The sequence below is a fragment of the Mytilus galloprovincialis genome, chromosome 9 (assembly GCF_965363235.1).
Source record: "Mytilus galloprovincialis chromosome 9, xbMytGall1.hap1.1, whole genome shotgun sequence".
Classification (NCBI taxonomy): Eukaryota; Metazoa; Mollusca; class Bivalvia; order Mytilida; family Mytilidae; genus Mytilus; species Mytilus galloprovincialis.
The window spans coordinates 6,725,436-6,737,886 of NC_134846.1; the positions used below are offsets into that span (position 1 = coordinate 6,725,436).

Consider the following 12,451-nt stretch of genomic DNA (forward strand, 5'->3'; position numbering starts at 1 on the left):
TGAAAACCATTGCAGATAGAGAAAATCTGACATAGGCAAAAATGTTCAGAATGTCAAAATCTACCTAAGTTCCATTTATGCCAAAATTGTCGGATGCCCTCGCAAAGGGGTTATTGCCCATAAATGATGATTTTTGGCCAATTTTAACGTTTTTGACTATTTAAGAAATAATTCATGGCAGCCATGGTTTATCAGAGATTTTAACATGGGTTGCATTGTTTGTGTAAAATTTTAATCCCGAGTGTTAGTGAGGGTTAAAATTTCGCAAATAATAATTTTCTCCTCTGAAACTACCAGGTCAAATGGAACCAATCTTGGCCACAATCATCCTTATGGTATCTATTTTTAAAATTATATCCGTAGTCCTTGACGGGCACCAACATGGCTGCCAAGGCCAAAATTTAATAGATGTATATCATGCTAAAATTGTCATATTTCTTGCATTTTATATATAAAAAAACCTGTACTCAATTTCCTTTTGTTTTCACAATTCCCTTTATTATCCAATGCTACATACTATTATGCTGCGATTGGTAAGCACCTATGTTTCCATGAAGTGCCAGCGCTGCAGGTCCAGAGCCAACTTTGCTCTTGTTCTTTCCCATTTTCATACTTAACAAGTTTTCTTTTCATGGTCTGTATGTTTATATTATTGGCAAGTGTTAACTAGAGATCAAAAGAGGTCAGGGCATCAACTTAATCGGAATAAAAATTAGCATGGTTATAAATGCCACTTGGCTAAGTACATGTAATTAAGACAATATAAAAGAAAAAACACACCTGTCATATTTTAAATTTCTCTTTAATTACCGTTATCAGTGCCAGCTAAGTAAATTAACAGTAATAATTATACCCCCGCTCCGAAGGAGAGGGGGGGTATAGTGTTTTACCTCTGTCCGTCCGTCCGTCAGTCAGTCCGTTGTTATGATATTGTAATTATTATGTTTATTTATGTTGGCCTAATTTGTGTTGTATGGCCTGATAGTTGTTTACCAAATAATCTTATAACTGTGCAGTTTAGGAATCACTGGAACAATCACAGAATGATTGGAACTTTCTAGAATGATCCTTATAAAAGATGCGTAATTTAAACTTCTACGTTATTCCAGAAACTTCCGTTGTAACTTTCCAGGATTTTCCACAATGTTCCATTATAGAGTGTTCTAGAATTTTCCATGACAACACTATATATACAGACACTAAAGTTAAACTCTCATAATTAAACTTGGACATAGACATTGATAGACATTAGTATTCATAGCATTTGGATTGACACTTTTATTCTAAAGACAACATCATACTGGATTGTGACATTAGTAGTGAACGTAATATTCAAATTGGATTCCGAAAGATTTCCGGATACAGATAAAGATAACAGATTGGACTCATATTTTGACAGTTAAGTTAACAGTAATATTTGTTTAATACCTTTTGTAAACTTTTGTATATTAAATGTTATTAAATTTTACTATTGATTTGTGTCTTTTGTTGGCTACAATTTAAAGGCGATTTCTGGCCGTAACAGAAATTGGGGGCTCGTCCGGGAGAACGAAAATATCTTATTCAAAATTTATTCAGTATTTTTATTATAACTAGCCAACAAAATTCTACAAAATGGCATTTGATGCCGGTAATTTTTTGAAAACGCCAGACCTGGAGAGTTTTGATAATTTAAAGAAAGAGGAATTAGTGTTGCTTGCTAAAGAACTGAAATTAGTTTTTAAAGTATCTATGAGAAAACAAATTATAAAAAATTTGGTTATAGACAAATTAGTTGACGCAGAAATTTTAGGTAAAGAGGCTCTTGAACTTAAGGTCGAAAATATTGACGCCTTTAAATTAAAACAGCTTGAATTAGAACATGAACGCAAACTAAAAGAACTGGAAATGAATTTGAAGGAGATGGAGAAAAGAAAAGAAGATGAATTTAAATTAAAACAGGCAGAACTGAAAATGAAGGAAAGATTGGAAATGGATAAAAAGGAAAAAGAAGATGAATTTAAATTAAAAGAACTTGAAATGAGGGAAAGGCTAGAGATGGAGAAAATGAAAATTGAAATGGTCAAAGAAGAAAGCAACACTAAAGTCCAGTCGAAATCAGAATATTTTGATGCAGCAATATTTTGTGAAAAAAACAGTCGATAAATATTTTCCACAGTTTGAGAAAATTGCTCATAGTTCATTTGTAGTTTGAATTGGCCAAAGCCATATTGGACTACAATGCTACAGAGTGTTTTTGAGGGTAAGGCCGCTGAAATATACTCCGCACTTCCATCAGAAAAAAGTTCCGATTATGACACGGTGAAACAGGAAGTTTTGAAAGCTTATGAGCTAGTACCAGAAGCATATAGACAGAAATTTAGATCTTATAAAAAGTTTGATTCACAAACCTATGTGGAATTTGCTCGGGAAAAAGAAGATCTATTTGATAAATGGCTTACGTCAAAGAAAACAGATAACAATTTTGATAACCTAAGACAATTGATGTTATTAGAAGAGTTCAAACAATGTGTTCATTTAGACTTAAAAACACATTTAGACGACAAAACTGTTGAGACAATACATGATGCAGCTGTTATTTCAGATAATTATACTCTTTCACATAAAAGAAGTTTCAAGGGTCAAAATGTTAATACTTCAAGTGGAAATTACAAAAATCAAAGCACTGAGCGTACTGATAGTAAGCCTGTTGCACAGAATAAGAGTCAGTCCAGTTATAATATGTCTAGTCCAAAATTTGATACTTTTGAGAAGAAGTCACTGACTTGTGCTTATTGTAAGAAGATTGGTCACCTGATGGCTGATTGTTTTAGACTTCAGAAGAAGAATGAACGAGATAATAAGCCGAAGACCAGTGCTTGTACGACACCTTATATTACCAGTACATTGGAATGCCCTGCGCGTCAGGCTTTTAAGTCCAGTTTTTGTGATTACATGGAGGAATATAAACCCTTTATGTCTGATGGGTTTATTTCTATTGTTGATGATACCACTCTTCAGCCTATTAAGATTTTACGAGACACTGGAGCTTCTCAGTCTTTATTGTTAGAAGGTGTGTTGCCTTTGTCCGAGAAGACTTCTGTTGGTGCCTCCGTTTTGTTACAAGGTGTAGAGTTGGGTTGTATAGATGTTCCTCTCCATCGTATTTATCTGAAGTCAGATTTGATAACTGGACCAGTTATTGTGGGTGTTCGTCCTAATCTCCCTGTTGAGGGTGTTACATTATTGCTAGGAAATGATCTAGCTAGGAACAAAGTGGTTGCAGAACCAATTGTTACCAGTGAACCGGTGGTGGATGTTAAATCACCTGAAGATGATGCTGAATTGTATCCAGCTTGTGTTGTTACTAGGGCGATGGCTAGAAAACAACAAAATGAGAATTTGCAAGAAGACAAGTTTGATTACATGGACCTTTCTGACACTTTTATAGCTGATATTGAAGATCCTGGTAACTCAGAAAAGGCTATTATAAAACCACCTAGTGTTAACAAAAATGTTATTATGCCATGGCCAGATGTGAACAGCCATTCATTAGACCGAAATAATTTACTCGAAGAACAACATAAAGACCCTGAGGTTCTTCAGCTCAGCCAGAGGGCTCAACCACAGGAGGAAGCAGACAAAGTGGCCGAATGCTATTACCATCAGGACAGTATTTTAATGAGGAAGTGGAGGCCTCCTGATGCTACCCCAGAGGAGGAATGGAGAGTGATATACCAAGTGGTGGTGCCTAAAGTTTATAGACAAGAAATTATTGGTCTTGCCCATGACACCCCCTTGGCTGGACACTTAGGTATAAGGAAGACTTGCCTTAAGATCTTGCAGCATTTTTACTGGCCTAAACTTAGAAATGATGTTGCAGAATACTGCAAATCATGTCATATATGCCAGGTTGTTGGTAAACCTAACCAGAAAATACCACCAGCACCTCTTCTGCCTATTCCAGCCTTTGACGAACCTTTCAGCAGAGTTCTAATTGACTGTGTTGGACCTTTACCAAAGACCAAGACTGGAATTGCATATTTATTGACAATCATGTGTACATCTACCCGCTTTCCTGAGGCTATTCCGCTAAGAAATATCAAGACACCTACTATTGTCAAAGCACTTATCAAATTTTTCACATTAGTAGGACTTCCTAAGTCTATACAGTCCGACCAGGGATCAAATTTCATGTCAGGTCTATTTCAGCAAGTAGTGTACCAGTTAGGGATTGCTCAGTATAGATCAAGTGCGTACCATCCAGAATCTCAAGGTGCCTTAGAACGTTTTCATCAGACATTGAAGAACATGATTAGAACTTTTTGTCTTCAATTTGACAGAGACTGGGATGATGGAGTTCACTTTCTACTTTTTGCAGTCCGAGAGGCTGTTCAAGAATCCATTGGTTTTAGTCCCTTTGAGTTGGTATTTGGCCATACTGTAAGGGGACCGTTAAAATTGATTAAGGAAAAGTGGCTTACTGAACATACTGACTTGAATCTTTTAGACTATGTATCTAGATTTAAAGAAAAATTGTATACTGCTTGTCAAATTGCTCAGAAAAACTTAAAAAATGTACAGAACAAGATGAAAATATGGTATGATAAAGATGCCAGGGACAGAGTTTTTGAGCCTGGTGATAGGATACTTGTATTTTTGCCAGTCCCTGGACATCCTTTACAGGCTAAATATTGTGGTCCTTATACAATAGAGAGTAAAATTAATGATTTGAATTATATTGTAAAAACTCCAGGTCGGCGCAAACAAAATAGAGTGTGTCATATTAATATGTTAAAACCATATTTTGAGCGTACTAATGTTCTATGTGATAGTAAACCAGTTGCCACTTTAGGCATGGTTAAATTTGAGAACAATCATGACAAACCAGATGTAATTGAACCAATTTTTAGTTGTAAAACTATGGAAGAGACAGTTAGATTGAAAAATTCAGAAATTTTGTCAAATTTAGATTCAAAACTTGCACATCTGTCTTTTGATCGTAGAGAAGAAATAAAAACTTTGGTATTTTCTTTTAAAAATCTTTTTCCAGATGTGCCAAACAAAACCACTGCTGTTTGTCATGATGTTGATGTCGGAGATGCTTGTCCAATTAAGCAACATCCTTACAGGCTCAATCCACTCAAACTTGAAGTTATGAGAAAAGAAATTAAATATATGCTTGACAATGATATTATTGAGCCGAGTAACAGTGAATGGAGCTCTCCTTGTCTCCTTGTGCCAAAACCAGATAAAACTTTTCGTTTCGTGACTGATTTCAGAAAAGTAAATTCAGTCTCAAAATCTGATTCCTATCCGATTCCAAGGATAGACGATTGTATTGACAATATTGGTCAAGCAAAATTTGTGAGCAAATTTGATTTATTGAAAGGTTATTGGCAAGTTCCATTGACACAGAGAGCTCGTGAAATATCAGCTTTTGTTACACCAAATGGCTTATTTCAATATACTGTAATGCCATTTGGCATGAAAAGTGCTCCAGCTACATTTCAAAGAATGATCAATAATGTTATAAAAGATTTAGACCGTTGTTATGCTTATATTGATGATCTTATTGTATGTAGTGATAGCTGGGAACAGCATTTAACACATTTATATGATACCTTTGATAGATTGTCAAAATCAAATTTGACTGTTAATCTTGGTAAAAGTGAATTTTGTCAGGCCACTGTTGATTATTTAGGGCATACAGTTGGCCAAGGTCAAGTAAAACCTATTATGGCTAAAGTGGAAGCTATTTCCAAATTTCCACCTCCTACAAATAGAAAACAACTTATGAGATATTTAGGCATGATTGGATTTTACAGAAAATTTTGTTCAAATTTTGCTACTGTTGTTCAACCATTGACTCATCTTTTACGGAAATATTCTAAATTTATCTGGAGCGGAAATTGTCAAAAAGCTTTTGAAAATAGCAAATCACTTTTAATTGATAGTCCAGTTCTGATTACTCCAGACTTTGAAAAACAATTTAAACTTGCCGTTGATGCAAGCGATGTAGGAATAGGAGCTGTTTTATATCAAGAGACAGATGATAATGTTGAAAAACCTATATCATATTTTTCTAAGAAATTAAATAAACATCAGAAAAATTATTCAACTATTGAAAAAGAGTGTTTTGCAATGTTGTCAGCACTTCAACATTTTGATGTATATTTGAATCCCACTGTATATCCTATTCTTGTTTATACTGATCATAATCCTCTCACCTTCATGCATAAAATGAGAAACAAGAATCAGAGGTTGACTAGGTGGAGTTTATTGTTACAGGAATATGATGTAATTGTAAAACATATTAAGGGTAAAGATAATGTAATAGCTGATGCTTTATCTAGAGCTTATTAAATCACTTTGTATATATTATGTATTTTTGTTCATATTATTCATGATAAGTTTTTGTTACACTAAAACTTCTTTTAAGGGGGGAGGTGTTATGATATTGTAATTATTATGTTTATTTATGTTGGCCTAATTTGTATTGTATGGCCTGATAGTTGTTTACCAAATAATCTTATAACTGTGCAGTTTAGGAATCACTGGAACAATCACAGAATGATTGGAACTTTCTAGAATGATCCTTAAACTTTCCAGGATTTTCCACAATGTTCCATTATAGAGTGTTCTAGAATTTTCCATGACAACACTATATATACAGACACTAAAGTTAAACTCTCATAATTAAACTTGGACATAGACATTGATAGACATTAGTATTCATAGCATTTGGATTGACACTTTTATTCTAAAGACAACATCATACTGGATTGTGACATTAGTAGTGAACGTAATATTCAAATTGGATTCCGAAAGATTTCCGGATACAGATAAAGATAACAGATTGGACTCATATTTTGACAGTTAAGTTAACAGTAATATTTGTTTAATACCTTTTGTAAACTTTTGTATATTAAATGTTGTTAAATTTTACTATTGATTTGTGTCTTTTGTTGGCTACAATTTAAAGGCGATTTCTGGCCGTAACACCGTCCTCTGTCAGTCCATCCGTAACACTTTTTTGTAACACTTTTCTCAGCTACTATGTATTACAGCTATTAGATATTTGGTATCAAGCATCAGGTTGGGGTGCTGTACCGTGTAAGTGGTTTTCAGGTCTGGTGCTCATCTACTTCCTGTTTACAGACTTAGTACATATATTAGACATAGGGGTATTAATGAAAAATTTTCATTACACTTTTCTCAACTACTATGTATCACAGCTATTAGATATTTGGTATCAAGCATCAGGTTGGGGTGCTGTACCATGTAAACGGTTTTCAGGTCTGTCGCTCTTCTACTTCCTGTTTACAGACTTAGTACATATATTAGACATAGGGGTATTAATGAAAAATTTTCGTAAGACTTTTCTCTGCTACTATGAATCACAGCTATTTGATATTTGATATCAAGCATCAGGTTGGGGTGCTGTACTGTGTAAGCGGTTTTCAGGTCTGTCGCTCTTCAACTTCCTGTTTACGGACTTAGTACATAAATTAGACAGGGATATTAATGAAAAATTTTCGTAACACTTTTCTCAACTACTATGTATTACAGCTATTAGATATTTGTTATCAAGTATCAGGTTGGGGTGCTGTATTGTTTAAGTGGTTTTCAGGTCTGCTGCTCTTCTACTTCCTGTTTACGAACTTGCAGATCCTATAATGATATGGTTAGCGGGGGTAGACTTTTGTGAGTAATAGCTCACAGTTCATCTTGTTTAATATTTAATTCCTATCTTGAACCTGTAATAATAATGAATTAATAGAAGTTGTATCACTCAAAACTGGCAAGAGAAAAAGGAAGGCTCCTTCAACTTTCACACCAAGTGATTGGTAAGTATCAAAAATGTAAGTACACATTGATTAACTTTGGTTAAAAGTTTACGTCCGAGTTCATTTCTCAGATACTATGTGGCCTAGGATCATGTAATTTGATGTGGGGATGTAACTTTGCAAGCCTGTCAGCATCAATACCAAAATAGGTCAATTTGACCTCCATTTCATGCTTGATTGACTTTGGTTAAAGTTTACGTCCGAGTTCATTTCTCAGATACTATGTGGCCTAGGATCATGTAACTTGATGTGGGGATGTAACTTTGCGAGCCTGTCAGCATCCATACCAAAATAGGTCAATTTGACCTACATTTCATGCTTGATTGACTTTGGTTAAAGTTTACGTCGAAGTTCATTTCTTAGATACTATGTGGCCTAGGATCATATAACTTGATGTGGGAGTGTAACTTTGGGAGCCTGCAACATCCATACCAAAATTGGTCAATTTGACCTACATTTCATGCTTTTATTGACTTTGGTTAAAGTTTACATCCGAGTTCATTTCTCGGATACTTTATGACCTAGGATCGTGTCACTTGATGTGGGGATGTAACTTTGGGAGCCTGTCAGCATGCATACCAAAATAGGTCAATTTGACCTACATTTCATGCTTGATTGACTTTGGTTAAAGTTTATGTCGAGTTCATTTCTCAGTCACTATATGGTCTAGGATCATGTAATTTGACCTACATTTCATGCATAGTTGACCCTCCTTAGGTAAAGCTCTTACTTTTATGAATTATTGTGTTTTATAGGTTTGTCTTAGGTACAAAGAATGTTGCAGATGAGGCGAACTTTGTAATCATGGATTACCCTATGTTTTAGCAAGGCACATTCACTGATCATACAAGGTTAGTGCCCTGAGGGGCATTTCTAGAATTATACAGGCCCTGGAGATAGTTTTTGATTTGAAGGAGAATTCAATTTGTGTTTCTTTGGACATCTATAACAGCATCCTGTTACAATTATATCTTCTTAGGTTTTGCTCTTTTGATATAAATTACATGAGTTAAAAAGTAGTCTTAGATTTAGAGTGCACTTATTGGCAGTTATATGCATGTATTACTTTTGCTTATATAAAGAGGTTTATAGCATTGTATATGAAAATCTCTGTTAATATCGACCTACAGGGGATGCATGATGCCTTGATTTATAAAGGTAAATCTAAATTTATAAAGGTTTGTTGTTATCTTGAATTGTGTCACATTTTCTTGTTTAGGGGCTTTTTACAGCTTACTTTATGTTGTGGATTCTTGTCCATTGTTGAAAGCCGTACGGTAACCTGTAGATAAATTTTTATTTGTACTTGGAACCTTTCCAGATGACTGTCTCATTGACAATCATACCACATCCTCTATTCTTATAACTAACTTGATAAGAAAATATAAAGTGCATCTTGAAAAAAAGCCATGGGATAAATATCAAAAAGGGATGTAGCTAGTCTATATTGTTATTGATATGCTTGTATTATACGCCTTAAATCATACTTTTCCTATAGAATATTCAAAATCTGCACTTCAAACTAATGAATTACACTATACAAAGGATGTATACGACAAAAGTTTAATCACATTATCAGCTGAAGTTCTGTTCACCCATAAAACATGGACAGTTGAAGATTTGGAAATTTTCTGAAAATACTGTGTAAAATTAATATAATAGTTAATACTTGTTTCATATGACATTTTACTTGCTTGTTTGTTGTGTATAAGGTATTGTTTTTTATTTCTTTGGTCAACTCACCTTTTTGTATATTATTTTATGTATATAATTTTGTTTTGAGGACTCCCAATAGATTAGCTAAATTGTATGGGGTAATCCTCAGTTGGTAGAGTATTTTGTCTTGCTTCTACAGTTTTCAGGCATCAAATTTTTATTGTATTTATGTTCATATATATATGTAAATACTTGCATGTCCTAATGCTTAACTGGCAGGTCGAAACTTTCCTGGTTCAGTTTAAATTAAACTTAGAATTATTTATTTTTATTTGTTGTCAAATATTAAATATCCTCTGAATACAATTTTTGAAATGAAAATAAAAATTGATGATTTTTAAAAAATTAAAAGCTCAAGTTTGGAATAGTTATGTACATTAACAATTATGTACTAACTTTTAGAACCAGGAAGGTCTCAGGGAAAGTCAGATGATATAGATATTTCTTGAAACCATGAATTTGATTCCTACCCTGACTGATGAGACCAAATGGAAGCAAATTTATAGGTATATAAATTTCTAGTTTTAAGCTCACCTGACCTAAAGGGCCAAGTGAGCTATTTCTATCACTTGGCGTCCGTCGTCGTCTGTCATCGTCAGTCCTTTAACTTTTTCAAAGATCTTCTTCTCTGAAACTGCCAAGCCAAAATGGAACCAAACTTGGCCACAATCATCCTTAGGGTAACTAGTTTAAATGTTGTGAACGACATTTCTGCCGGACAACCAACATGGCTGCCAAGGCTAAAAATAGAACATAGGGGTAAAATGCAAATATTAACTGCCATCTTGGAAACTGTAACAGATTGAGAAAATCTGACAGGGTGACAAATGTTCAGATTGACAAGATCTACCTTAGTTACTTTTGAGTTAAAATTGTCGGATGGCCCCCGCATAGGGGTTATTGCATATAAAAGACTATTTTTGGCCAATTTTAATGTTTTTGGCTATTATCTAATAAGTTTTAATAGATAAAAAAAAAATTAAAAATTGCAAAAATGATCAGCAATAAAAGCTCTACAAACAAGTCATTGATCACTTAATATTAGTGTTGTCAACGGTTAACCAGTCGAACGACCGAATACCGAATACCAAAAACGCTTACCGGTTAACCGGACCTTTTTAAAATTTTAATAAAATTGATGTAAATGTGTACTGAAATCATTAGTAAATAATGTGAAATGATTGTACGAATTGATTGGTACTTGATTAGACAGATCAATTGTTCAGTTTATTGATTAATCTTGTTAACCTTGAAAACATTTAAATTTTATTACTTAATTAGCACATAGACAACTTGTCTGTCAGCTCCGGGCAAGTATAATGTAAACATAATTAGCATATTAAGTTTATTTTGAACAGTTGTAAGCTGAACATGCTGAATAAATTTTACGATTTAGTTTATTTCTTCACTTTGACTTTATATTGTGTGTGCGTACATGTAAATATGCCACCTCCGTCATCTAAGGCTTGGTCTTTTTTTAAACGTAATGCCGACTCCAAAATAGTGAAATGCAAACTATGTGAAATGGAATTAGTCTATACTGGTGGTACAAGTAATATGCTGAATCATCTGAAGTTAAAGCATCCCAATGACTTTTCTGAAACGCCTGAGAAAGTTAAGCAGTCATCGGTTTTAGACTTTGTTCAGACACCCAAATCTAGAAGATTTTCGTCTACTCAATCTGAACTAATAACAAATTCAATAGTGGATATGATTATATTGGATTACCTACCCATTCGCATTGTTGAGGGAAAAGGATTTTCAAAACTTATGTCGATAATAGCTCCAGAATTTAAAATTCCGTCTAGAAATACTATAAAATCCAGAATAGAAAAGTCATATAGTGACAAAAAAGAGAGTTTGATTAAAGAGTTAAATCTCATTGACAGCGTATCCCTTACTTCTGATACATGGACATCGAATGCTACAAAAAGCTTTTTAACAGTCCAGAACATCACGTTGACAAAGACTGGAATTTACAGTCAAATGTGCTTGTTACTCGTGAAATGCCTGAACGCCATACAGGCGAAAATCTTGCTGAACGACTGAAATCTACAATTTCAGAGTTTGAATTGGACGGTAAAATTGTGAGTTCTGTACATGACAATGCTAGGAACATGAATTGTGCATCAGAGAAATGTGACTTTGACGATATGAGATGCTTTGGTCATACCATTCAGCTTTGCATTAAACCATGCTTGGAAATACCCGCTATTGCCAAACTTACTTCACATGCTCGTAAGTTAGTGGGACATTTCAAGCATTCAACTACAATAACTGCAGAAATGAGGAAAAGACAAAAGTTGTTCGGACTAAGACAGAACGAACTTATACAAGACGTAGTTACGAGATGGAATTCGACTCAGCTAATGATTGAACGCCTATGTGAACAACGCAGAGTTATTACGGATGTAATGCTAGATACAACTGTTACTAAGAAATGTGACACACATATGCTTCTCAAAGATCATGAGTGGGATTATCTGGTTGAAATTTCCGCAGTATTGAAGCAAATGTCTCATGTTACAACATACATGTGTCTGGAAAAGGACGTATCAGCCTCTGTAATGCTTCCTATTGTCAACGGACTCTTAAAAAAACACCTAAAAAACTCTGAAGAGGATAGTGCTCTTGCGCATAAAATGAAAGCAAGTATTTCAGAAGAACTCATCACCCGCTTTAAACCGTATGACATTGAAACTGCATCTACACAGCATGCTTTAGCGTCCTTACTTGATCCGAGGCATAGAACACTTAACTTTTTCTCCCCAGAACAAAAAAAAGTCGCCATTGAAATGTTAGAGTCCAAGTTAGACGATGTGCCATTAAAGCCCGCAGTTAAAACGTCATAAAAAAACCTTGGAACTGAAGTTGACAAGCAACCAGCCAAGAAACAAAGAGTCCAA

General features: G+C 34.4%; 1 protein-coding gene across 1 annotated transcript in view; it reads left to right on the plus strand.

Annotated features, from left to right (window-relative positions):
* Positions 1 to 9,623, plus strand: part of LOC143044328 (uncharacterized) — a 54,697-nt gene extending 45,074 nt beyond the window's left edge. Inside the window, exons 7-8 of the mRNA XM_076216280.1 lie at positions 7,763 to 7,829; positions 8,585 to 9,623. Of these exons, the coding sequence (XP_076072395.1) occupies positions 7,763 to 7,829; positions 8,585 to 8,654 (137 nt within the window). The 3' untranslated portion in view covers positions 8,655 to 9,623. The remainder of the gene's footprint in view (positions 1 to 7,762; positions 7,830 to 8,584) is intronic.
* Positions 9,624 to 12,451: the final 2,828 nt, after the last annotated feature.